This window comes from Lepisosteus platostomus, chromosome 1 (genome assembly GCF_059453375.1).
Source record: "Lepisosteus platostomus isolate fLepPlt1 chromosome 1, fLepPlt1.hap1, whole genome shotgun sequence".
NCBI lineage: Eukaryota > Metazoa > Chordata > Actinopteri > Semionotiformes > Lepisosteidae > Lepisosteus > Lepisosteus platostomus.
The window spans coordinates 2,117,992-2,145,975 of record NC_142611.1 but is presented as its reverse complement, the minus strand read 5'-3'; the positions used below and the strand labels follow the sequence as shown (position 1 = coordinate 2,145,975).

Sequence of the window (27,984 nt, the reverse complement as noted above, 5' to 3'; positions counted from 1 at the left end):
CCTATTGCTGACAATTAATATCCGAGTGCTTTATGAAAACTACAACTTCATATTTTCCATTCCCTTTTATAGAAACACATTGAACTTCACAATTCAAATACACAAAGCAAGTGACTTTGCCACAAGACCTACTCCCTGTGATGCCCTAGAAAGAGCAGCAATAGTTTTGTGTTTTTAATTCTTCAAATAAAACATTAAGAACCTGTTAGGAGGCTAATTGTCTTCAGGGAACATTGGCCCTGGTGTGAGTGTGTCTTTGTGCGTCCTGTGCCCAGGCTGTACCCTGCCTGGTGGCCGTTGTTTGCCAGGAAGGGGCTCCTCCGCCCCTGTGACCCTGTACTGGATACAAGATGGATGGATGGAATATCTTCAGTGCGATGTTCCGATGGAACTGCATCCTGGAGATCAAACCTTGGAGGTAATAAGGTTCTGACAACTGCTACTACTGGACAGATATCCAGGGCTTCACACTGAAGTCACCGAACAAGGATTAACATCTCTGAGCAAAGTGCAGGACGTCCACAGAGATTTACATCACCTGCAAGTCTGCAATCCAAGGGAATCAACCAAAACAGTCAATAAAATACAAATGCAACCAAAGGGCACCTGTTTAGTACTGTTTGGTAAAAAGCCTGTGGTTTAAAGGATATGCAATGGCTTTTTAATGCCCTTACCTAAGCCTGTACTTTAAGGGAACATAAACTGATCTACAATTTGTAGAAAAGGGTAAAATATACAGTAGGTTTAATTAATCTCTCAACCATGAAACGGAAGTGGAATTAGATCTGGAAATGTTGAAGGGTTTCTTCCTTTATTGCTTGTACAGTATATGATTTTCTAACCCACTATGATTCCAGAGACCCCAGTCAGCAGGACTTGCTCCTGTGTTTTATCACACACAAACACTGGGTTGACCTGAGAGCTAAGCAGACAGTATTGCCACCAGAGTGCTTGAAAGTGTTCTAACTATTTATACCACTGATCAGCTTAAAACATGCCAACAAATACAGTATGTTAGTGTCATAGTTTCTTATCTTTAACTAAACTTCTCTAAGAAATGCCATGGACAGGGGACCTACTGTACAGCACCTTTGACTGTCTGACATTGGGTCACCCCTCATGTACAGATAGTGTGGAATTAAATGAACATCTTCATCTGTTCTAAAACATTTTGACAGGTCAGACCAAAGATTGCTGGGCAAAGAAAGACCATAATTCGGTTGTTTTTCTGAAATAATTCTAACCCTTAAGAAGCATGGGAAATCAGCTGTTTTGTAATAAGACTATTCTCTTTGCTATAAAGATGAACGATAAGCAAGAGAGCACCTGGGAAGTGTCTAGGAAAGCACGTGTCTACTCCAACTTCCGAGTCTTCAATTCAAACTGTTGTAGATTTTATTACAACACATTATCAGCACATTAATGAACAAATGTTACTGGTTTTATCAGAACACTAAGAAACAAGCGTTGCTCTGTCTCTACCTGTGCAAAACAAAAACGGGCGTACACAGGCTGGCAGATGTTTAAAATGAAGTACCGATGCTTTTTAACATTTGAAAATTCATGCAGACAGGTAAGACGTCTTACCAGAGGCTACAGCTTTAAAATGTTCATTTAAGGCTGTGCACAGCCTGCGCAAAGGAACAGCCCTTAAATTAAACAGACCAGATAAATTTCATTAAACGCCTTTCTGCGCACAATACGAATATGGTATTACTAATATCAAATTGACAGAAATCTGTTTAATAGATTTGTGTTACATTCTTCCAAATACTAGAACACGAATTATACTAGGGCTTCAAAGTTTCTGTCCATTTTTTTAACTGGGTTTATTCACAGCAATGGAAGATAATTTTCTACACAGGGGCATAAAAGTGATACACATATGCGATAATCAGTATGCCTCCGAAACATAAGGAGTTTCAACATTTCGCTTTGCGAAGCACAGGAATAAACGTGACACATTTTCACTGGAATTTTGATCTTGTCTCGTCACGCAAAGAACAGGTATGTCCGTGTTTGTTTGTTTGTTTTTAATTCTAAGCACTCGAATGATGTTTTAGAACACGGGTGGTATATCGCGGAACGGTACAAACCTGAAATAACAATAATGATCACGATGCGTCTGCAAGATGAGTCGAGCCATTGAAAAGCGAGAAGAGAACAGACTGTGTTTTATGTTAGAAAAAAAGTTCTTACCGTGTACGGAATCCAAAGTTGGAGTGTCTGTTCAAAACATTCATTTGCTGCGCGGTGAAATATTCCTCCTACATTACCACGTGTTCCATCCCTTTAGAAAAGAGGGCTTTTTCCCAATCCATGACATTTAAACCAATAAGTGTTTGAGAAGCATGGGCGTGTACAGTATTGCACTACATTTAGTTTGAACTCTAGGAGATAGGTTTCGGAGTAACTGAACTTGCCTCTGGTTATCTTTTACATATGGCTGTGCCAAGTTTAAGCAACTTTCCCGATGTCTGATCCTTTTTAAACCTGAAAATCATCTTTTTTTTTTTGAGTCTCGGACAGCAGCAAAACTTTCCTATGGTGTGGTATTCAATGTAAATTTAAATACAAAAAACATACATTCCGCAAAAAGTTTAGCTAGAGGTAATTGATTAAAAGAATGGAAACGATTCGTAATGCGCCCGAAGAGTAAGATATATTTTATCAGAATACAATCTCCCCAGAACACTGAATTTGTAGTAACTTTATGAGTGCAGTATCTGGCATTATATTTGTGTGTGGTTATTTCTGCTGGTACTACATTTTTTTTTTTACAATTAACATCATAACGGCAATAGACCGTAATGCCGTTAAAATGGTTTATTTTACTTCAAATGACAGACCGAACTGTACGTTATGTGTTCTAAACACGTTTGGTTCTTATACCTTTTCACGCTCGGAACTGTTTCGTACTCAGTTTATGGTAAGACGTATTAAGCGGGTTTCCGTAATAGCGCCTGAACAAACAATTACATAATTGGGGTTTATATCTAGCAGGTAGTCTGGTGGCTCGCTCGCTTCTCAAGGGCAGGGGTATTATTAGGCGGTCTCTCCCACGCCTCCCCCTGAGCTGGTGATCTGAGGGCCTCTGGCGCAGGCCAGCTGTAACTCGAGACGCCCAGGCTGCGGTGCGCCTCAGGGGCGGATGAAGAGGGTGCCCCTCTTATAGGTCAAATGCTCCTTTGCATTATCACAAAAACTGTAGCACGCACCTTTCTCTACCCTTCAGGTCAGAACAAGTAGTTTAAGATCAGATCACTTTATTGGCCATATACAGTACAATTTCTTGCATTAGGAATTTGCCTTCACACATACTGCAGCTTGCTCTCCACGAGACACACAAGCAGGGAGAGAGAAGCTTAGGGTCAGAGCACAGGGTCAGCCATTTATACAGCACCCCTGGAGCAGCTGGGGTTAAGGGCCTTGCTCAGGGGCCCAAGAGAGTAGGATTCCTCTGCCGGTCACAGGATATGAACCAGCAACCTTCCAGGAAGGGGTACAGATCCTTATCCACAGAGCCACCACTCCACTCAGGCCATTATACACTACTCGTCTGATCAGAGATGCATAAAACACAATTAGGCGTTCCCTGCCAAATGTAATTATAAGGGCCCTGGGCACTAGAGGCAGTAAAGAGGACTTCTGCCTGCTCTCTGAATTGCATATAGGCCTGATGATCAGAGACCAGGATCCAGTAGGTTAGGGGTGTCCAGTCCTGGTTCTGGAGGGGCTTTACTGGAGGTTTTCTAGAGCTCTTTTTGAAAAGAAGAAGCTGTTAAATTGGGCCAGTAACCAGCTGGTGTAGCTCGTTAAGAGCTGAGCTGAGGTGAAAACCATCAGACAGACTGGTCCTCCAGGACCAGGACTGGACAGCCCTGCTGTAAGTAGCTGTTACGTCTGGTTTGTGATCAATTACTCATTCCTGTTTTCATCGTTTTCTTGTTCTCTTGGTTTAACAGCATTGCTGTTCCACTAGATACACAGGGAGATCAGAGAGGTTTCTAATGGGAGGTGGACTACCTGGCTCTTTGGTAGTTAGAAGTTTGGTAGTTGGGCTTTTGTAGCGTATTAATCCTTTGATCATGTTCATGCAGTGTTTTGTTAGTTTGTGGAGCTTGACAAGGTTGTGTGTTTGAGGCACCTTCTTGTATTTCTCGAGACATTTGAGGAGTGAGGTGGCACCGGTCGCACTGTGCTGTGGGTTTAGAAATCTGAGTATGCTTGTGTGAACAGTGTCTTTTTCTAGGAAAGATTCCATCTCCTCATTTATTCAGAAGCCATGCAAATCATTATAGTCTTATATGTGAAATCACAAGAACATTTACAGTAGTTAACATTAACACATATTTGTTTAAATTGTCAGCTTTACATTCATTGTTTAAGGTGAGGACTTTATTGAACGCCTTGGCATTTTTATAAAATATTCAAACTATTATAAACTTTTTCAAATTGTGAAACTTCAGGAATCTGATTCATATTCTTATTTGAATTGCTTCACAATTTCATTTTATAATTATAATTCTTACACTTATATAGTATTCTTTTCAAGAAACACCCTGGGATCTTTAATGACCACAGAGAGTTATGTCTTATCTAAAGGACAGCACCTCCTTACAGTATAGTTTTCCCATCACTGTACTAGAGCATTAGAACCCACACAGACCCCAGGGTGAGCGCCCCCTACTGGCCCCACTTACACCACTTCCAGCAGCAACCTTAGTTTTTCCCAGGAGTCTCCCATCCAGGTACTGGCCAGAGTCACACCTGCTGGGTTTCAGTGGGCTGCAGGTTTTGAGCACAGTTACTGTACATATTACACTTAAAATGCAGAACTTAACCTTTTCTGGTTGACTGTCTCTTGTGGAGATTGGCATGTCATTAGTTTTAATTGCAACAGTTGATAAAACTGGGAATTGCAAAACTGAAAATTACAAAGAAGCTGAAGTGTGCCCTCTGCTGTTTCAAACAATGTGAAAATGAGTACAGTACTGTGTCAAAAGTTTTTTTTTTAATTACAATCTTTTACCAACCAAAGATGCATTTTTTGTTTAGCTGGAATTCATATATAAGAGTGGCATGCATGAAATAATTATTTCTGCAATCACCCAGGCAATAGTAACGCACAGTGTTACACAGTTACACAGTGCGTTGCGCAGAGTAACGAATCCACCGTACCCTGGTGAAATAAGGAATACCGCACCAGGTACAGAACTGGTAATAACACCAGAGGAAAATAATTTCAATAAACAGCAAGAAAAATGAAAGAAAATAGAAAGATATAAGAAAATGAGGAAAAGATGCTTCAGCGGAAGAGCAGTAAGAGCCCAACCCTTGGTAGAGTAATACAACAAAGCTATTGTTCCATTGGAAACACAGGACCATGTGAGGTACAGAATGAGTAGTGCAAGACATGGGTGGCGGGATATTATTGTCACATCTGGCGGGAGAAAGACAACTGGAGTTAAAACAGAAGGTTGGAAGAAGACGCTCCAGCAGCAGGCGGTAAGGTAAGCGAGAGCCGCGCGGGTGTCGGGACAGACTCAGGCCCAGTCTGGGCAGGTGAGTGTGAGCAGGTAGGTGCTGCGGGGAGAGGTGGTCCCTCCACGGGGGGGGTGCTGCAGGTGAGGAATGGCAGCAGGAGGCAGGAGAGAGAGAGAAAGAGAGGGGGGAAAGGCGCCACCTGGTGCCAGGCAGCGGTTGTGGGGCCTGGCCAAGAAGGAGAGACGCTAGAGCAGTTGTCGGAGAGTGGCAGAGTGATGGTGGTGGAGAAGATAAATGAGCAGGAACCCTTGGATTTGCGTCTCGGCACACTGGATCCCGAAGTACTTCACCCACAGGAGAGGAGCCACCTCACCCACCACCGAAGAGCAGCTCCAACAGCAGCCCTGCGGCACGGCAGCAAAACTGCAGAAGAAACAAAACACCGATCCCTCCCCACATACTGTAAGAGAAGGGAAAAACAGCAGGCTAGATTATGCAGTGGAAGTCAGAGAGCACACTGGGGTTAACACCCTCGCTCTTACGAAAGAGATGTATCATGACCACGAGCTGTTGGGAGTTTAATATCTTATCCGCAGGACAGCACCTCCAACGGTGCTGTTTCCAGTTACATTGCTACACAACAGGTTTAGGGATTCCGGTCCTGTGGGAAGGGCGCCACCTACTGGTCAGCCTGGCTTTGCTGAGAGGCCTCCCATCCTGGTAACACCCAGGCAAGGCTCTGCTGCTTTCCGAGGCCCGACGAGACGTATGGGAACCACCCCACGTACGTATGCTACAGGTGTACGAGTCTGGGTTTGTCGAAGAAAGGAATAATCGGGATTTAAAGGGGAACTGCAAGGCTATTTTTATATTTCGGGGTTAAAAAGTATCAGCATTGATTTGTGCATCTCCAACCCCCATGAAAGTAAAACGTTCACAGTAACTTGTAAAACTTCCGATTCACATCACAAAACAGACAAGATTTCCAGGTATGCACAGATCCATGTTCTGCGATTCAGAACGAAGCAACAGAACTTCTGGTGACACAAAGCAGCCCTACGACATTGTAGACACATCTCTTTTAATCCAATAAAAAATATTGCTCTCAACTTCAAAATGGTTTTGCCAACAAATACTACTTGTTAACTCTGCATGCAGATCACGTTGGGACATTTCTGCTGTGAAATATCTGCTGCACTACCTATTTGTTTGCTCATACATCACAGTGCATCAGTCTTCACAGTGACTAGTGAGCAGGAAGGGCCGCATCACGTCACAGTTCTCGGGAACTCTCGCTGTCTCCTGTGAGAAGCCCATGGGAGTGTGACAACATGGCGACTTACAGCACTTTCACAAAGTTCACGATTTCATGCTCACTTCGAAATTTGTAAACATCTTTCTATAATGAACATTTACAGTTGAACATTACAACATGAACATTGAATGAACATGTATTCATCGTGTTGTAAAAATAATTGAAATGGTTTCTGGGCTTAAGGAAGGACTTAAGGACTTAATGGTCTCTGGACGTCTTGACAGGTTAGAAGAACTGAATTCTTTGGTCTTGAACAGGGAAGACTATGTGAGGTCTTGATTCAAGTACTCAGATATTCAAGAAACTGACAAAGTCTAGCCAGTGGACTTCTTCATAATCAACTGTAAAATGTGATTGAACGAAACAAAGGATAAGAGTATTCAGGTCTATTAACACAGGAGGAACTTCTTTATACAATGGTTGTGGAAGTCTGGAACAAGGTACCCAGCCGTGTTGTTGAAGGCCCTACGAGACATACAGTATCTGGATGAGATCAGGTGACTACAAGCCACCAAATGAGAACCATCTTAGAACTCGCAAGCTTTTTAGGGAATGAACTCTGCGCCAGACAGCAGTGCTATCTGGTTACACTAGCTAACCTCGAAGAGGATGAGCTCATTTCACAGTCAGGAAAATCTGGTACATGGATTACCTGAGTTACGCACAGACAGGTGGGAATAATTATTGTTTCATAATTTAATGATTATAACTGTAACAACCGTATGTAGGACAGGGATGGAGAAGTATGGGCCTTAACTATCTGTACTTTTCTAATACAGAATGATTGAAAACTAGTGCATCAATGGCCCTTGTGGGCTGGAGTTGATGGAGTCCCATCCTTGATAAAATCAAAGTCAAAGCCTCCAATAGCACCAAGTAGCAAATATGGAAATCAACCACGTTTGGGGATAAGTCCATAGAGACCCTCATCTGTGTTCCTGGCCAGGAAAGCCCACCATCCTGCAGACTCTGACGTTGACTCCTCAACCCAGAGCGCTTGGGAATTTCAGGTCCCTGAATAATTGATTCTTTCCATTTAGGAAGGGTACGGCTCCGATGAACTCTGCGGTCCAGTGTGGCGCGAAGGAGTGCCCATGGTGTATTTGTGTCACTCTCACACCATTTTGCTCATCTGCAAAACACAGGAAATTACAGAGACAGACCAGCCCTCAGAGCCACTGTCTCCCTTGCAAACCCACTTTGTTTTTATCACTTTTTCCTTTAAATTATCATATAAGATTTTGAGTTTTCAAGACATTAACTTCAACATGTGGCGCTAATTAATATTTTTAGAACCAGACAGGCTTAATTGTTTGTTTTCACTTTAGATCGGGCCATCGCGGGGCATCCGAAGTAATGTGAGGCTGCTCACGATGAGCCATTGTAGGATCAAGCACAGCTCTGACCCGAGTCCAGTCTAACTGACCTCATGTCATTTCAGGCCCAGTGCTCGCTACCTACAGTACCTGAACATGAGGCACAGCTGTAGCAATACACTAATATGCAGCACAGTGAGCACCTTCTCTCTATATTATCCTTCCTTTTCACTAACCATACGTGTATAGAAATAGCTTGCACTGTTTTTTATTAATCCGTCTAATATCTGGTAGTACTTGACCACAAGTGTCGTTCAGTCGCTCAGCCAGGTGACCTTCCTTGTCTTTATCATTCTGAGCATTTTACAAGATCCATTATAAAAATGCCTTTTATGCACGTATGCATGTACTGTATGTGTGCGTGTTTCATGAACGTTTACTATCCTTTATTCGTGTTTCTGGATATGAAGGAACAGGGTGCCAGGCTGGGATAACCAGGCTTCTGCACTATCCAGACTAATCGGCAGACTTTAGGACCGTGATGTTGTCGTGGTAAGCCCTAGAGGCTGATGGGTGAATCTCAAACCGCAGGAAGACAAACCGTGACCGTAGCACCTGGGGCAGATTTAATTCAATAACATACAAACGTATGGGTGACGTGAGATGTTTATTGGACTTATTAGATGGACATACACACGCACCTAACCCTGCGAACACTTAGGAGTGTGGGACCAAAATAATTTCGCTGCACTAGCAGGTGCTGGGAACGGTCCTTTTGTAATGATGGAGCACATCAGAACGCCGAAGGTAAGGGACTTTCTTGTGCTGATGATCAGCAAAAAAGATCTATCATCATTATCGATGTGGTGGCTCATCATGAATTGTCAGTGCACACCCGTTTGCGTGCGAGAGAGAATTCGTGTATTTTGCTGAAGTGCAATAACGCGGCATGGTCATTCATGCAGTACAGTACGTATTGGCTTGTATTTGACAGAATGGAAATGACTAAGAATCGCTGAGCATTTGTTTTTAAATATTGTAACAGCGTTTGCAGTGCTCTTGTATAACCGCTTCATTGCCTAGATGCTACACTGAGTTCTGTGTATTGTACCAGAATAATGAATAAGGGAAATGGAATGGCCCTTATTTAGGTAATTTAAGGAAATGGCTAGAATGTGCGTCTTTAAAGTCAAAATGTACCCACGGTTGGGTCTTGGTTTAAATTGCCGTTAATACAGGTGAGTTACGGCCCGTCGTGTCGGTTGCTTTCCTGGGATTTTGTCATGTTTTCCTCCTGCACCGTGAGGGCCTCACTCGGGATAGGTTAATGTAAAAGTAATTAGATCCCCCAGAAGCCTCCCTCCTCCTCCTCCTCCTCTTTCTGAGCTCAGCAGCATCAGCAGCCGACCGGCGAGGAAGATGCAGTTGATGTATCAGTCCGCTGCCGCTTCTCGTATCAACTGTGCTCCATGGCAAAGCTTAACTTGGGACCATGCATGTTCATGTACTGTAGAGAGCGCACATACAGTACTTTGATAAAGGAGAGCAACGGAGGCGAGATTTAATAATGGGTGTGATGAAGCCATTTTATTAATACATTACAAGGGATGTTGCAAGATGGCACTTCACTAAAATCACGTTCAGTACCCGATGCGTACAAAAAAAAAAACGAATAGTTTTATTTTTCCGTTTTGACTTGTTTTGGTATTCTTTACCGCTTCTGTGTTTCTCCTAACATCCCTTAATAAAGAGGTATTAGTATTACCTGCTGTGTGTATGGTGCTGTCATGTACTGTCCATAGTCCAAAAATGGTTTTTATTTACCACAAGCGTATAGCATGGCAGTGTGTAAAAAAGGTTTAAATTAACAATGAAATTATTAATTTGATTAATGTGTTCTCTTAGTCACTATTTTCTGTATTGTTTTGTTTTATTATTCTGTGCTCTTAAAATGTAATAAAACTGCTTGAGAAGCAGAGATTTTTGTTGGAAAGGAAAAAAATGTTTTTGCTTATATTATTCTGAAATTGTTAACATAAGCCAAATGTCAGGCTTTGAATTGTGGAATTGCAGAATATATACAGTATTTTGATGAAAATTGTGCACTGGAGGGGTGACGTCGGATTGCAGTGGGAGTAACAAACTGATTCAGACGGATTTGGGATTTTCTACTCGTCTTCTCCTGGGTTTTTTTCAGGTTGAAAACGTCCGTCTGATTGACGGAGTGTCTTCCAGGAAAGCAGCGGTGGGCACACTCTACCTGACCGCAACTCACGTCATCTTTGTGGAAAATGTGTCGGAGACTCGCAGGGAGACCTGGGTAGGCACTCGAGCTCACTTTGACAGTGTAGTGCGCGCCAGACGTCTGACTGATGCCTTGGAGAAACGCTGAAAATGTTAGCGCGCTTCTTAAAGTTGTTGTTTACAGTGAATTGCTTGTTATTCAGCTGATGCTTTAGCCCAGAGCAACCCACATTCGTACAGGAAGCGCCTTGCTCAGGGCTACAGGGGCCCCAAAGGGGCCCTTGCTCAGGGCTACAGGGGCCCCACCCAAGACTTGAGCCCACAGCCTTCCCGCTGGCAAGTCCAAACCCCTGCTCCCCACTGCAGAAGGCAAATCAATTCAGAAGATCCTGCTGGAAGGAAAGACAAAGGCATAATGTCCTTGCTGAAATCAGTTCTGTTAGGAGCATAGTGTAGAATGAGTCTGTTATGGCGGTGTCGCCGGGCCTCCTGATGTACTGCGTCCTTGTGTGTTTGAGCTGTGCGACTCACCTGGACCGGTGCCTGGTTTGAAGCTGTGGTCGGGCCCCATGCCCGGCAGTGGTTCGGTGATCTGGATCAGCTGCTGAGTCTGCGGACTAGTTGTCGGGAGAGGTGGAGTGTAACGTAGCTCACAACTCATAATAAGCCTGTTGCAGTGATCCCGCGCTTTCTTAAGAGCTTTCAAATCCCCTGCGTCAAGCGGCCGGCTTCCCGGCACTGAATTCAATCCCCCGTTTCGGGAGGGGGGACTTTTAGCATAGTTGGCTCATCTACAGTAGCTGTCTGTAAGGAGCTGCTGGTGCCAGAGAGACAGCGAGCTTCCTCCCAGGTCTGGCCCCGCAGGCTACGTCAACACTAAAACCGATCCAGACCAGTTTTTACAATGCTGTGGCCATAATAGAGCACTGAAGGAGGGCCTGTACCATCAAAGAGGGGGTAATGGATTGAAGAGCAGTGGTAAATGTACGTAATGAATATTTTATTCGGGTATTCCATAGAGCACAAAACCAATGAGTCGATTGCATTCGGGCATGGCTAATATCAGAGTAATTGAAGCCAACATAGTATGGGGGAAGGACCATTTAAGGACACAAAAAAATGACTTAGGATGGGTGGTGTCCGTCCATTTGTAGGAAAAGAAAAGAAAGTTAACATCAAGAAGCCACTTAAAAAGGCCTTCCAGCAAACATAACATGACACACTGCAGGACTGCAAGCCGAGCAAACTAACTGGATAACAGTGAACACAGCGTATGATAGAAACTCATTGCTGAAATTTCAATGGGATACTGAACGAGAGAACGGTTAAATTGCAGTTCATTATGGGTTATCTGCCTTGTAACGGCACCACAAGAGAGAGTCAACACAGACGTGCACAGAAAAAACGAGAAATCTTGTCTGACCAGATTAATATATTTGAGTAAATATGCCACTATAGATAACATTAAAGTACAACAGTATACAGCATTTGTGTATACTGCTGCATGGAGTGCAGATTATTAGGACAAATGTTTAGTTTAGGAGTTGCAGAATTACATTTAACAAAAGACAGTAAACTAACTGATAATGCATATATACTGTACTGTAACAAGCAGCCTGTAGTTAGGATTCATTTTTTTTTACTAACATGTTATGAATCAAAAGATAGGTTATGATCAGATTTCTGTCACTCCGTTAATATTTATTTGCTTCTCAGATATTTTGGAGAAATTATAAATTTCTGTTGTGGCAGGTAAGCCTTTGATGACAACAGCATGTTTGTGTGGAAGTTCTTAAAAACCACCATGATCTGAGGTCCCATTGGTGGTATTTAAGTATGGTCATATTTCGATCACCTGTTATACACAAAGAAACGTTTTACATTTAGAAATGGATTAACACCCGTACATGAATGTAGCGCTCCGCTCTTCAAGAGAGTAGTGCGCATTCCTGTGCGGTTCTCCTCGGCTTCGATGTGGGATGTATCGCTCCAATTCTCTGCTCGTACTGTAGGTGCTCCACAGCCTGGTGAGTGCCATCGAGAAACAGGCCACAACCGCAACGGGCTGCCCCCTCCTCGTCCGCTGCAAGAACTTCCAGGTCATCCAGTTCATCCTGCCACAGGAGAGGGACTGCCACGACGTGTACGTCTCTTTAATGCGCCTGTCGCGGCCAGGTAAAGCCTACCGACGCCCCTGGCAAAAAGGCAAAGGGAAGGACGCGTTCTCTGAAGTGATGCTCTCTCTTGCTACAATATTTCACCAGAGATCTATTTTTTTTGGTTTGAGTAAAACTGCTGCGTGACTCACAAAAAAGCGAGTTGCTGTGATCTTAACAGCAGAATTTCAAAGTAGTGAATGAAGGAATGGGGATGCAAGTGAGCACACGCCGAAGGCACCAACACATGACACAACCTAAGCTAGAGTAGCCCCAGCATTTTCACTCTGGGCTTTTTGCATGAAATGTACGTAAAAGTTCCCCAAGTAGGTGTGCAAGAATGGGACAAGTCCAGAACAGGGCTCACCAGTCCTGGTCTCAGGGGGCTGGTGTGTCTGCAGGTTTTCAGTCCTGCCTCGCACTTATCAAGCTCATTACTGGCTTAACTGGAGGCCTTCACCCATCCCTTTAAAGCGTAGATGCTTGAAAGACCTAAAAATAAACCTCGAGACCCCAGAGGTAGAAGCTCACCACTGAGTCCCTCCTGGGTCGGTCACCAGTCACCGACTCCACAGCACTTTCCCGACGTCCAGGACTACATCCCAGTGAGCGCATCGCATCACCAGCGTCAGGCCCGGCCGGGAATTGTGTCTCGGAGCCTAAGAAGCAACACATCGGTACCGACATCAGAATAGGCAAGGATTCATACCTTCAGCACAGGAAAGCAAGTGTTGGTCAAATATATACTGTGCAAAAGTGGCAGATGCCGGCAAGTACACTCAGTAGTGTAAGTGACACAAACTTGTTCCGCCCTTGCCTGACGTCTCCCATAGACGCCTTCAGAAGAGGGACGGTCCTGGATATTGAAGTAGAGCTGTACTGATGTCCTCCGAAAAGTGTTTTGACATCACACCCTTCCAAATGTGCGAACTGTGACTCGCAGAGATCTGGGCCGGGTTATTTCTCTGGTAATGTGAGCTGCACATTCACCTGCTTTTTGGGAGCAGCGTATGTTCGGTGTCCAAGACCCCAGAGAAGAGCCCTCGATGATTTCTTTGACTGTGAACCGTTTTCTTTGTTCGCATAATAACTTGACTCTTTTTTTGTTGTTGTTGTTCCTTTCAGAGAAGTATGAAGAGTTATATTGCTTTTCGTTCAACCCTAAGGTGGATAGAAAGGAGAGAGAGCAAGAGTGGAGTTTCATAGACCTGAGGGCCGAATACACCCGCATGGGCGTCCCGAATTCCCTCTGGCAGGCCACCGGTGTGAACCGCGACTATGGGGTCAGTGCTGCGCTGCCTGTGCCATGCCAGGTCCACAACACGGGGAACAGGCGCGATTCGGCTTTCTGTTTGATATTTGGCAAGATTTCGCTTTTGTCGTTATGTTTTCACTGTAAAAGAACAAGTTTATTCGATTGACCGCATCTTGTGTGCTGTGTCACCAGGGAACATCTTTGTTTTTATGTACTGTACATATTCAGTGGTCAGATGGGGATTTGAAATGCACTGTTTGAATTTTAGTCCTTTTTAATGTGTGATAAGGTTTGCAAAGTTTTATTTTGATTTTGCTGGTAAAAATGTATGATATTGACATGCTGTGTTTTTTAACTGAGGTCCTTCTGTTTCGTGAATTTATTGGTTTATTACACAATAGTGCCACAGCTGTGGAAACGCACTTTATGGTTTCGTTGTGATGGTATTGGAGAATATTTGCCTGTGAGAAAATGAGTGTCGCAGTTTTGAAAAAATGTTGTTTTATCTTCTCGGGTAGACATGAACTTAGGGGGGTTGTGCGCGTCGGAGCCATCGGCGACGCACCATAGTTAACCGTCGACTTTGAAAATCTGGTGCTCGATTGACTGAGCTGTCCGGGAAGAACAGAAAGAAAAACGATGGAGAAAACGAAGGCGTATTTTTTTTTCCCTTCAGGTGTGCGACACGTACCCCTCAGAGCTGTATGTACCAAAGTCGGCCACTCCCGCCGTCATAGTGGGGAGCTCCCGGTTCCGGAGCCGGGGGAGATTCCCAGCGCTGGCGTACTACTGCCGGGACAACACCGTGAGTTATCCCCCGCTTCCAATCCCGCGCCGCTATTGAAATCCGTGTGTGCAATCGAGGACGCACTGCTGCGGTCTTGTTTCTCACTTGGAAACTGTGGCCTCTTCGTTTGCCGGGCGGTTTTGGAGTAACGGGGATTCGTGGCTGAAGTGCGTCCTTCAGTAGCCGTGACAGACCTTAGTGGTGTCTTGAGCCACTAAGCCCGTGTCTTAATTTCAGTCAGAATCCAGACAAGAATGAAGAGGCTTTCGCATCCAATTCATGCGCTTTTTGTGGGTTGAATATCCTTAAGGCCTTCAGAATTTTCTGAGCTGGTTCAAAAAGTGAATGATTTTTTTTTTTTTTTTTTTTTACACGTTCATCTGGCATGTTGTAATTAACCAGTATGTCAGGATCTACGTTTACGTTTATTCATTTGGCAGTTGCTTTAGTCCAAAGCGAAACGCAGTCTCACCCGGTGAAGTTGTAAAGGCAGCAGCATAGATACATTTTGAATCAACCCACGGAGAACAGCGGGCGCAGTGTTGATTAAGTGCTGGGATGTTGCACAGAGCACACAACCCAACTACACTGCGGGTGTTAACACATTGTTTGTTAATTAGACCGTCTGTTCTCTGTACCTTCTGTGTTGGTGCCCAGCATGTATTTATTCATTCTGCAACTTAAAAAATGTGGTGGGATTTCAGACTCTTGCTTCAGATCCACCAGTCTCTTCCCAAGTAATGTAATGTGGTAAGCTAAGGTTGGAACCTTAGCATGCCCTTCAGCAGTTTACAGACTGATAAAGGCTGTTTCTAAGCATGTGCACTCTGATGCAATGTTCTTGACTTAACCCCACACAGAAGATATTCATTGCACAGCAGCACAGGAACATAATGGAGGATGCAGACGAAAAGAGCCTATTGGATTCATCGAGCCCATTGTGGTAGTAGCTAATTGTTCCAAGAATCTCAGGTTATTGGCTTCAACAACATAGCTGGGCATCTTATTCCACACTCCTACCACCCTTTGTGTAAAGAAGTGACTCCTGTTCTCGGTGTCGAATACAGTTCCTCACAGGGAAATGGAAATGATTGTTCCAAGCAGTGTGTTTGACATTAATCTACTGGATTGTAATCTGTATTGTAAACAGCAGATTAACGTTCTTTAATAGGAGGTCCTCAATCAAAAAGGAGTCTTCTAGAAGCACAGGTGAAGGTGAACCAGGTTGATCAGACTCATAAGGGAGTAGGATAAAGCCTCGTACTGGAAATTGTACAAAAGCACGAGCTGTGTGCTGGAAAATCTTGTGCTGTAGAATTGAAAAAGACCAGGTTTTGCTGGCAAAATCGTAGCTTCTCATGGAGACTGGAAAATTGGAAATTCCCCTCGGATTAATAATGTTTATTGTTCGTGTCCTTTCATTTGAATGTCAGATGCTTGAAATGTGTTTGACTTCTTTAGAGGTTTCAAGGGAGTGGTTGTCAGAATCAAGGGTTTTACATGATAAATTATTCGTTTTGGATATTTTTTGTACTACATATTAATGATAAACCGAGGTGAAACAGCTCTACATATACAGTATATAATTCCGCTTAGGGGGGCTTGCTGCCAAATTCCCATGAAATGTGTCATAATAATACTTGAGTGTTGAGAGGTGATTCTGAAGTGTGGTTGGAAGAAACGTGATGTTAATGTCCTAAAGGTCATCAGATATTCTGTATTTACGCCTAAAAATAAATTTTATTTGTTAACATATTATTCCCAATCCTCCACTTACTCATGTTTCTTGTCCTGTATAGAAAATAGTCTCTGTCAGTCCTAAAGGGAAAGATATCATCATATCATAAACAGAATGGGAAAATGTATTTGCTTATTTTTTCTCTCTGTTACTATAATTTTTTATTTTATTTTATTTTGCAAGGCCTTTTTTTCCCCCTCAGTAACCAAAAGACATTTTGTTTTTATCCAGCATAAATGAAAGTCTTGGAAAACGACATATCTTTGTATTTTTATGTCTCCACTAATGGTAAAGGCAAAAATGCAAAGCTAGGTGTATAGTCTAATGATTAGTGAAGCAGTAATAATTTGGTATTTAAACAGCTTTTTTTTTTTTATTAGTTCAGACGTATGTAGTTCAATGGCAGTGCATGAAATTGGTAATCATTTGTTGTGGCCCTCAAAATCCGAACCAGTGTGCTTTAATTATAATTGCTGCATTTTTAAAATGAAGGAATCCCTTGATGTAGAGTCCATTAAGTATATATATTTTTTAGCTTTGTTAAAGAATTGTTTTCATTAGACTTTTTCTTAAAAAACTTTTTTCGTATGTTTTACTTACTGTAATATACTACTAAAATACAGCCATGTTCGTAAGCTTTCCTTGCACTACTAGAGTTGAGGCTTAGCTCTTTAATGACCGTAAGCACTTTGCAGAGAACTTCATATCTCCGGATATCTCTCGCTCTTTAAATCTCACCAGCTGCATTTTTCCAGTTACCCCCAACACGGAAGGCAGAAAAAGTTGAAAGATGAAAATTGTGAGGAAGACAATGCAAACAAAAAAAGTTCTGTAGAGACACTTGAGTATCGAGCACTCATCCGAGTTTTCTGAACTTAATGTTCAGAAATGCCCTTGTTCCGTGACTTCAGAGATCTCATCATTAAAATTAACTTAGAGATATTAAAAATAAGTCATTGCAGTTTTTTATATGCTGCAGAGTTTTTCAGAATCTTTTAACTGTGGAGATCCTCCTTAGTGAAAACAATGATTTTACAGTCTTGTTTCTACTCCGGCACGTGAGAGCGCACCCTGCCACCGGGTGGCTGAGATCTGGGAAAAAATAGTCCTATCTCCGCTCTGACGAATTTTCATTATTTGACTCTGTTTGGTAAATCGGTGTTGGCGAAGCTCGACGGGCGCGTCCCCGCCGCGGGTCAGATCCGGTGACACGCGGGACGTGGTGAGCTTGTCACCCTCTTTTCTCGTTGCGCTCAGCGCGATTTCCCTACTGCGCCCGTGTCTCCGAACCCAGGCCTCCATCTGCAGAAGCAGCCAGCCCCTGGCGGGCTTCAGCGCACGCTGTCTGGAGGACGAGCAGCTGCTGCAGGCCGTCCTGAAGGCCAACCCGGGCAGCGACTTCATGTACGTGGTGGACACCAGACCGAAGGTCAGTCCCTCCTGAGGGCCTCGTCCCTGTTGGCGATGCACATTTCGCCTTGCATGCCATGCTGGAATATTGTTATGGGGTCTTTATTTGCAAATTGCCTGATAATCAATATGCATTTCGGCATCTGCAGTAGCATGGCCTATTGAACAGTCGATTGGCAAGCTTGTTTTTGGAAATTAAACCAGAGCATGTAAAATGTGTGTGTGGTTTCACGTCCTTTGATTCCGAGAATCGTGGATTTTGGAATAAAATAAAGGCCTTCAATTGAGGCCGGCACCATGGCATTCATTACAAGACTCACAAAAGCATTTATAGGAATTTTGTTCCAGTCATTCATCTCTAAAACTGAATAAATATATTTATCTCACTGACACTTTTAATCTAACCGGTTTACAGTGGTTAGAGTTAATTTTTTGCCTTACGTTTTTTGATACTCATTTATACAGCTGGGTTTGCCAGCTCTGTAGCACTGTTCTCATATGGGGCTTGAACCTGCAACCCTCTGGTCAGGAACTACAGCTCCTCACAGCCCTCCTAGGTCTTCCTGTTGACTTTGTTGAGAGAAATGTGAATAGTTTGCAGACCTGGGTGACTGATGATAGCTGTATAGGCTGGGACACCAGTTCTCTTCAGTAGAAGTAAAAAAAAAAAGCTCCATTAATATAATTTCTTTCTGTTTTCAGCTTAACGCAATGGCCAACAGAGCTGCAGGAAAGGGCTATGAAAATGAAGACAACTATTCCAACATCAAATTTCAGTTTATCGGTATAGAAAACATTCATGTCATGAGGAACAGCTTGCAGAAAATGCTGGAGGGTAATCTTTCTTGGTTTCTTGCTCTGAGAAAATCATTCTTCTGTGTTTTAACTTGCTCTCAGCCTTTCATTCTTCTGCTCAAACGAACGCGTCATAGGCATGCCTATTTTGGCTCCCAGTGACGATTAATATTTTATTAAACTTTTGTTCTGAAGGCTGCTTTCTTAAATGCCAGTATGCGGCACTTCCTCTGCTACGCTGTGACATCGTGAAGTTTTATGGCTGAAAACTCAAATCGAGATCCCATCTTGATCTCATTCCCAGGCTATTTCTATTAGTGCGAGCAGCTGTCTGGTGACTCCCCAATAAAGCGAAACGGAGGGCGTGAGAATTAGTGTGTTCAGAAATCTGTCCAAGGCATTGGGGAGCTGCTGGCCTGAAACAATGCAATAAACTGATTTTTCTTCACATCCTTGGATTATCTCTTAGACCTTTAGACCTTTCCTTGAAATTCAGCCTGCTTGTAATCATCATGTCGGACAACTACAGTATACAGATGTTCATGGCTCTGTGGGGAGTTGTCTTCAGATGAGGCAGATGTTGCCCCTTTAAGTTTTTTTTTTATGTCAGCAAGGTAGAAACGATGCAGAAGATTCAGTGTTTACTTAGACATGTGTGAATCCACCAGCAAAGATCAGGGATGTGTGAGCAAAAAGGTTTTTTGTTATTTGTTATATTTAAATGTTCTACTGCTTTGACCTGAATTGGCATTGTTGATTATGGTATTTGTTTTTTATTGTGATAATTGTTTGAAATATTGTACTTTAAATTTAAAGAATCTTCCTGAAATGAGGAGCTTGTAAAAACGTGTGAAGTACTTGTTGGAATCTGTTAGAGGTATACTGGCTTTTTTATACAGTGAAGTACAGTCCAGGAAAACCTCAAATTTGATTCTTCATATCGCACAGCAGAGTAAACAAATTGTCAAGACCTGAAATATGAATTTGAACCCTTCTTATAGTAAATTAATTTTAACAGTGGATATCTGTTTTAAGAGACCATAAATACATTTGTTTTCAGTAAGAGCAGATATCTGTTAGATACAAGTAATAGGTTTATTCCATGCTGAAAAAAGAAGAAAGAAAACAGCGTTTCGGCCGTGGAGCCTTCTTCAGGTGTGAGAAAGACAGGACAGTAAGCAAAGGTAATGTAGCATAGGAGAACAAAAGCTGGGAGAGAGGAGGGGCGAGAGGCAGGAGCAGGGGACAGAAAGAGGCCAATCAAGAGGTGTGAAGTCAGGATAGGTGTAGAGAGGTGTGAAATTAAACCTACAATGAATAGAGAGAATTTAGAAGAAAAGTTGTTGTTAAGAGAATAGGGAAGATGTGATCCTAGCTGCAGGATAATTTTGGTTTCTTTAGTCTTTCTGATGTATGAGTTCGGAAAACTGTCTTTGAGAACACAGACGGAGAGATTAGAGTGGTTATGGCCGTCGGAGGTGAAATGTGAAACAATAGGCTTGGAGAGATCTTTATCTGTTTAGATGTTTTCTCATTCTTCAGAGGGTGTTAAATCAGACACAATGTACTACATGTATTCTGTTGTATGTACTACAATAGTATTTCACAGATTGAGCTGTATAGTTAGGAGAAAAGGAGAATTTATCCCAAAATTGTTTTCAAGTAAATATTGCTAGTTCGACAACTTTTATTTTCTTGAAATTTTATACATGCAGTACAAGTCAAGCTAGAATAAAATTGTACTACTTGAGTATGCACTGTTTGTTAGTCACATATGTGGTGAGGTTTTTTCTTTGTTCAAATACAAGTTCATTTTTTACCACCTTCTAGTTGTTAGTCACCACTTCAAACGTCATACAGTCTTGGAAAGACTGAAGAGTGTCGGAGTCAATCCCCGTTTTACACACAATGAAACCCACCTTTATAGGTGCCTTATAGGAGAGTTAGCATTTATAGAAGGAACAGTGGAGTTCTCGCTGAAAGCACTGCAAGTTTGAGTTGTTGCATGGTCAGACAGCACCAGCCAAATCACGATCACACTCAGCTAGTGAAGTAGTGCAGGGCTGAGCTGGTGATGTCTGGGCTACAGGCCTCAACTCACCAACCAGTTATAGGGGAGGAACAAGTAATAGGTTTATTCCATGCTGAAAAAAAGAAGAAAGAGAACACAACGTTTCGGCCGTGGAGCCTTCTTCAGGTGTGAAGAAGGCTCCTGAAGAAGGCTCCACGGCCGAAACGTTGTGTTCTCTTTCTTCTTTTTTTCAGCATGGAATAAACCTATTACTTGTTCCTTTGCAGCCTACGCATGCTGACGCAGCTACCCACCTGAACTACTACAGTTATAGGGGAGTGCATACAACTGGTTAATGTACAAAAGAGTAAATTGAAATATACTCTGGCCTGATGCTTCTTAAATGGGGAGGGGGGGGGACATCTTTCGATGGTAGAAATAATTTATATTTTGAAATTCCTTGTGATTTGTAATCCTATTGGTGATTTTCATTATTTATTTTTATGTGCATGTGAGCTTATTGTGTGGCGTTTTAACCCTGAAATCTGTTTCATTCTGCTGTCTGCAGCGTGCGAGTTCAAGTCGCCTTCCATGGGCGATTTCCTCTGGGGTCTTGAGAATTCTGGGTGGCTGAAACATATTAAGGCTATCCTGGATGCTGGGATCTTTATTGCAAAGGTCAGTCTGACAGTTTTGTCCTTTTTTTTTAAAAAAAAAAGACAATTTAATTTCAACTCTGCAGGAGTGTACAGTGGACCTGTCCTCTTTCTATTCAGTATGCTGCAGTATTTTATTCATGTACACGTTCTTATTTTAATAAAGCCAATGACAAGTGTGTTCCTGTTAGGATCAGTTGTCCCTAATATTAACCCATGCCATTTTAAAAGCACTCTTGATCAGTGTCAGTCTTCCAGCTGGATGGTTTTATATCCCCATACAAATTTCTGCATGTATCACATGCTGTGCAAGAAAAAGTTTGGATTTCTGGTATTTTGCATGAAACATTTGAAGATGTACTGACTATCACTGTAAATGCTGTTACATGGAAGTTAAGTTTTAGGTGGTTTCCTTGTTCCTTTTTCTCGCATGACTGTAGAACGCAGGCTGGGTAGCAGGTGATTTGAGTCTAAAACGCTCCCTGTTGTCTGTGTGAACCCAGGCTGTGGCCGAGGAGGCGGTCAGCGTTCTGGTTCACTGCTCGGACGGCTGGGACCGGACCGCGCAGGTGTGCTCAGTGGCCAGTCTGCTCCTGGACCCTTACTACAGGACCATGAAGGGCTTCATGGTGTGTAGCCCTGCCTCTGATCCCTTTGTCCTTGTCAGGCTCGCTGCCCGTAGATACCTGCTGCGCTGGTTTTTTGACCGGTCCCACATCTGGCTTAGTGCTCAGTTGATATTTATTTCAAATTACACTTTGGAAAACACATTTATTCAAATATGTACAGTATGATTGTGATGCACTAGAATGTGTACAGAGATTATGTTCCAAGATGCCGCATCAAGTTATTAAATCCTTTGGAGCTTCATTCATTTGGCAATTTTATTGTTAATAGTGAGCTTCCAAAAAAGCAGGATTCTTCTGAAGAACAAAATGAGGCTCTAGACCTTATTGGAATGCAATTACATGCTGGATTTGTTGTATAGGTCTGAGCTGCTGTTTGGCTGTAAGCTGCCTGTTGTCTTTGTGTTCAGGTGCTTATTGAGAAAGACTGGATATCGTTTGGCCACAAGTGTACTCACAGGTGAGCCATAAGATTGCTTGTTTTCTGTTAGTTTCTTCTCAGGACCCCGTTTTGAGATATTTTAACAGTTTATGTCAAAAGTTTCTTTGTTTCTATAACATTAATTCAGTGTCTTTACCTCTCTGTATAAGAAAACGTATTCAAGGTAATAAACTGACAGGTATGAGTTTGAGGATAACGAAAAGTTTCAAATCTGCACGTAGTATTTAAGTAATTATTCTAAGGGGTACAGTTTAAATGTGTTTCAACACTGTCTGCTCAGTCTGGTAGGAAAATCTAGTTAATAAATTGATTTTGCAAGCCAATAAGACTGAATTGCTTTTGGTGCGGTGCAGTCCATACTCTGTGCATGCTTGTCCAGTACACTTCAGCCTTGACGGAAGTGCAAGTAGAAATGAAATATGACTGAGATGCTTTTGGGGAAAAAAAGGATATTCTGTCCGTCCTGAGCTGGTTGACTTTCCCGTCGCGTTCCTCACGTGTAGGTACAACCATCTGGATGGGGACCCCAAGGAGGTTTCTCCTGTCATCGACCAGTTCATCGAGTGCGTCTGGCACCTCCTGGACTGGTTCCCCTGCGCCTTCGAGTACAACGAGAGGCTCTTGGTCCATGTCCACAGCCACATCTACTCCTGCCAGTTTGGCAACTTCATGGGCAACAGTGAGAAGGAGAGGCGGGGCATGAGGTGGGTGGGGCACGGGGGTGGGCGGGTCCCCGCTGGCAGGTGTGGCAGTTCTGGGGCAAGAGAGGTAGTGGAGCTTCGGGGGAATGGCGGAGTCCCAGAGACCTCTCGAGATTTGAGCCTGAATGCATATGCTCTTCTGTGGCAAGATTTCTCAAGATCTTGTTGTCTGCTCCTCGGTTCTGGACCACTGCCCAGTCAGCAGCCTCCCTGCTGGTCTCAGACTGGCAGAAGAAGACGAAAGTCTTCTTTAGGTGTGACACTGTGATGAACTGGTGTCCTGGGAACCCTGTTTTGTGCCAGTTAACCGCAGGGTCAGGTTCCTGCCCGCTGCCACCCTGAGCTGGAAAAGCGTATGTTTGGTCCAAGGCTGTCCAAGCATGACATCAACTTTGGCCGCACTGTTTTATTTTAAAAGGGTTATATGATATTTCCAGAAGTCCAGTATCAGTATGCTATTTTTTCCTTAATGATACTGTATATATATATCTCATTCAGCATAATATACAGAGGTGAAAAATACTCTCTAATTGAACCAATAATTTTGTCAGATGTAGATCTTCATCTTTCCTTTTTTCCTTGCGCCTTACTGTCTTTATTATTGTGATATTCACCGGGACATGTTTGTTTTATGAAGCCAGTAGAATAATAACAAACTTCATTTTATGTAGTGCCTTTACATAACTCCTTTTCTCCATTCCTTGGCAGAATCCAGGAGAGGACACACTCTCTTTGGGCTCATCTGTGGAAGAACAGGGCAAATTACATGAATCCCCTGTACAGACCCGACCACAGTCAGACTCAGGGCGTCCTGCGACCAGATACTTCTCCCTACTGCTTCAAGTGGGTACCGCTCAATGGGCAGAACGGCCTCCTCTGGCTCAGGAAGTCTTTACATTGGATTTTACAATGCAAATTTACCAGATCCGCTTTTCCATCGACAACCTTCCAGATGTGTAGCATTCCATGATCCAATATAAAGTATTCTGCTGTAATTTAGGCATCTTTTTAAAAATATTTTGTTCATGTAGTGAGGTTGTGGTCCTCTGCTATTCATTCCCTCCCAGTCTGTCCGAGGGGCAGTGCCGAGGGCGGTTTTGAGGGTGTTGTTGATGTCTTTGGCAGGTTCTGGGGGGGGATGTACAACCGTTTTGAGAAGGGAATGCACCCCCGACAATCCGCGCTGGATTTCCTGATGGCTGTGAAAGAGGAGACGCAGCAGCTGGAGGAGGAGCTGCTGCTCCACGAGGAGGTAGGAGAGAGGACTCCAGCTCGCGGTGTCATGCTGCAGCAGTCCTTGTCTTTAGTGAAGGTGGCGGAGAGGGCAGAGTGGGGCGACTGGGGTGAAGCTCTGCTCTTCCTGCTGAGGCACTGTTTTGACCGCTCTGATGGAAACGGCATCTACCGTGTCTCAGTCTAGCTTCTTCATTCACCCACCTCTCTAAAAACAATTATTGCAGTTCAGAGCTAAAAAGTGGTCTTTATAAACGGGTGAACCTCGCAGATAGAGCTTTTCTGGACACTCCACTTAAAGTGCTGTACAGGTCATGGGGATCCCCTCCACCACCAGCAGTGTGCAGCCCCACCTGGATGATGCACCAGTCCGCTCCCCACACACCAGCTCTCAGTGTGGAGGAGGACAGAGTGACGAGGCCAGTTCAGAGATGGGGGTTATTAGGAGACCATGATTGGTAAAGGTCAGGGGGAAATTTGGCCAGGATGCCGGGATAACACCCCTATTCTTTTTGATAAACACCCTGTCACTATACTGTGTCATTAGGACCCACATAGACCACAGGGTGAGCACCCTCTACTGGCCCCACTAACACCTCTTCCAGCAGCAGCCTCAGTGTTTCCCAGGAGGTCTCCCATCCAGGTACTGACCAGGCTCACACCTGCTGGGCTCCAGTGGGCTGCCAGTAGTGAGCTGCAGGGTGATATGACTGCCGGCAACAAAAACAAAATCTTGAAGAGGTGTCCATGTCAAAGCCACATTATAGTTTAATTGGATCTTTATAATGCACTAAAAAATAATTACAATGACTAACTTCAGCAGCTGGAGTGGGGGTCTCAAAACCCGGGAACCGTCATCCCTAATGGGGACCATCCCAGTACACAGAACCTTTACGAGTGAGTACTGCTTTAGCAACAAAAAACAAGTCTTCCTCAGGTGAGACTGTGCCCTCAGCTTATTAACAGACACTTTCATCTGAAGAGACAATCGAGTGAAGGAATCTGAGAGAAGTACTCTGCTTAAGAGTACCTTGGGAGCATACAAGTGCAGAGCCATAGGATCGGTCCATCTGTCGTTTTCTGTCCCTTTCTGTGTGACCATGCAGTGATCATTTCAAGGAATAGTCCTGCAGGCTGGTGCACTGAGGTTGCCCGCTTAGTAAACGCGGTAGTGACCCATGGGTCTTCCTGATTTATTTTTAGAAAATTGCACAGCTGGAAAAGCAGCAGGTGAAGAGCCGAGCAGCGGGCCAGCCGGTGGACGAGGGTCCAGCAAGGGGTGGCCCCCCGCCTGACAACCTCATGGCCAACACCCCGCAGGACTACACCGGGGGCGCGGGGGGGTTCCCCTCGCGGAGCCCGTCTCGGCCGCTCGCCGGGGGCGCCCTCAAGCGCTCGGACCCCGACCTGTCGGCCAACAGCGACCAGGAGTCGGGCGTGGCCGACCTGAGCTGCCGCTCCCCCAGCGGCGGGGACTCCCTGCCCAGCGAGGACAGCGTGAGGGACCCCGACTCCGACGAGGCCCCCTGCTCCAGCGCCTGAGTGAGGAGGGCGCAGCGGGCCCAGTTTGATCTGAACTGGGCAGCTGCTGTACAGAGAGTTTTCCCATTTATTGTGAATTTTAAGAGTATGGAATCCCCCTGTCCAACCCTGTAATGCAGCAACTGTAAATATGATTTTTTTTCCCTGGTTCTTCCAAACCTGAAGCTGCGGTTTTGACCTGATAATGCCGTGTGAAGCCATCTCCAGCCAGCGTGACGCACCGCAGTGAGGCGTAAGTTAAGCAGTTTTTTTTATCAGGTGCAGGTGCATTTATGATAAGTGTTCAAATTTGAAAAGCTTGGATATTTTTTCGTTTTCCCATGTAAATGGCCGGGAGAGCAACGGGTTGTAGCATCATCATTGCCTGAGTTATGAACACGGTTAACTAAATGTAAGTTGTGGATCCTCAAGTCCCCACAGGGGGCGATGAGGATTCAAGCGGCTACATCTGGAAAATGGGCAGTTTTTCACTTGGGGGGGCCAATAGGAATCTCGTTTTTAAGCTTTTAAGGTAAGGTGCGAGAAAATGCAACCATGATTTGCCAGTGTGTTTCCAAAGCGGGCCTCCGGTATATAACCTTTAAGACTCCGGGCATTTGTGATGGTGTTGCGTTGCAGTTGAGGAGACAAGCGAGGGATTAATCAAGAACCTTGCGAGACAAAAATAACAGGAAACAACGAAAGCACTTGTAATATCCAGTGTTTTTGTTGAATGTGTGGTCTGAAGAATCTTGGATTGCAAGCTCAGCCACATATGGGGAATTTTAACTGGAATAAACAAGGTGAGAACTCAGGTGTGCTTAACAAATCACAAACCTAGAACAAATTTGAATATGTCTCAAAGAAAAGCTTTAACCATATACCTGTAGGAATTGGCATAGAGTGGGATTCTTAATCCAAGCAAATGTTATTTTTATGATAAATATACGTACTGTAGGTAATGCCTAAAGATAAACACTTCATCATCTCTTGTTGTGTACTGTGAACTATTAGACCTTTGCTTAAGAATTTTATGCTTAGGTCTGGATATTTATTCTTAAAATGCTATACCTGCCTACCTTTTTATAAGGAGTTTTTAATCATTAATTCATGACATTTCCTCTAGGAAACTTCTGAAGTTATATTTAAATGCATTTTAATTTGTGAATTGTGGAAACATTTTATTTCTGTAAAACATGCTTTTGATAATGTACTGTATTGTGCAAATATTAAAGCAAATAAAAGGTTTGTTTAAAATCCAGCTCACCCCCAAAGTAATTTCAGTCATTCTTGATCTTATAAATTGTGAATAATGTATGCCCCTGTGTACTACTCATCTGTTCCTTGGAAAATGTGACTGCATATAGCCACTTACAGTTTGTATTTTTAAGTTTAGTAGAATGTAAATTTTACATTATTTTGAAAGTCTTATTCTTTCTAATATAATGCTTTTACAGGTTGTGAAATTGGAAATTTTGAATGTGACCTTTATAAAGACCTTTTTAAAAATAGAATCACTTGCAATGAGAAAAATGGGTTATGAGCCAAAGTCCTTGCTATCCGGTACAAAGTGTAAATATTATCTGTTAGTAATCGTTACCCTGGTTGTTTGTGATCACTGATTTAGACCTGGGTTAGATTCATGGATCTTGAGTTTACAGTATTAGAGGTCTGGCAGACAATGTAGGCATCTTTGGATTAATGTATAACTCTCATTTACCTGAGAAACGTTTTTTAATTAACTGCTAAGAAAAACGTCCACACTCTTATTTCATTTAAAAAAAGTAGAATCAAAGTTTCCTTTGGTTGGGATGTACCAGTTATCACAAATCAAAATAAAATAAACTGTTGCATGTCTTGATTTTCACTCATTTATTTCTTTTAGAAAAGCTTCATTTGCAATTCACTCGTTACAGATCTGCAGTTACAACTGGGGGGGGTGAGTGCGTTAGTAACTAACAACAGACTTGAGTGGAGGATCAGATATTGGTCTACAGCAGGACTGCCCAGCTCCAGTCCTGGAGGGCCAGAAGATTTTTGGTTTGCCTTTCACCAGGACCCTTAAGTGTGCTCATTTGCTCAACTGGAGAAATTTGAAACCTTTTCTTGTTCTTGAAAAGCCAGTGATTTAAAAAGACCTCTACATTCAGCTGGACAGTGGGCTGCTGAAGACTGAAGACTGCAGTCAGACCTTCCTGGTCTAAATGATACTTCATTCTGACACCTGCTTGAGTATGAGTATGTACACTCCCCCAGACCGACAACAGCCAGCAAGGCCACACGCCTTATTG

General features: G+C 43.4%; 2 protein-coding genes across 6 annotated transcripts in view; one reads left to right on the top strand and one right to left on the bottom strand.

The window, feature by feature from the left end:
- Positions 1-2,368, bottom strand: part of slc7a2 (solute carrier family 7 member 2) — a 41,027-nt gene extending 38,659 nt beyond the window's left edge. Inside the window, exon 1 of one of the 3 annotated variants that reach the window (XM_088635988.1) lies at positions 2,200-2,368. The gene's annotated coding sequence lies outside the window, so the exon portion shown is untranslated. Of the gene's footprint in view, positions 1-2,096; positions 2,176-2,199 lie in introns of those variants that run through there. The other 2 variants (XM_088635810.1, XM_088636168.1) reach the window with 2 other exon arrangements.
- mtmr7b (myotubularin related protein 7b) lies at positions 1,878-27,549 on the top strand. 3 transcript variants are annotated; one of them, XM_088635324.1, is made up of 14 exons: positions 1,878-2,007; positions 10,316-10,438; positions 12,375-12,537; positions 13,644-13,801; positions 14,450-14,578; positions 17,593-17,727; positions 18,411-18,543; positions 21,083-21,192; positions 21,674-21,799; positions 22,207-22,256; positions 22,742-22,942; positions 23,648-23,782; positions 24,065-24,191; positions 25,376-27,549. In XM_088635324.1, exons 1-14 carry the CDS (start codon positions 1,900-1,902, stop codon positions 25,712-25,714), a joined length of 2,037 nt encoding a protein of 678 aa, XP_088491450.1. In that variant the 5' UTR covers positions 1,878-1,899; the 3' UTR covers positions 25,715-27,549. The 3 variants fall into 3 exon arrangements, with proteins under 3 accessions (XP_088491450.1, XP_088491534.1, XP_088491620.1); XM_088635408.1 differs by lacking the exon at positions 1,878-2,007 and adding an exon at positions 8,655-8,925; XM_088635494.1 differs by lacking the exons at positions 1,878-2,007; positions 10,316-10,438 and having other exon boundaries at positions 12,401-12,537; positions 13,685-13,801.
- The last annotated feature ends 435 nt before the right edge of the window (positions 27,550-27,984 follow it).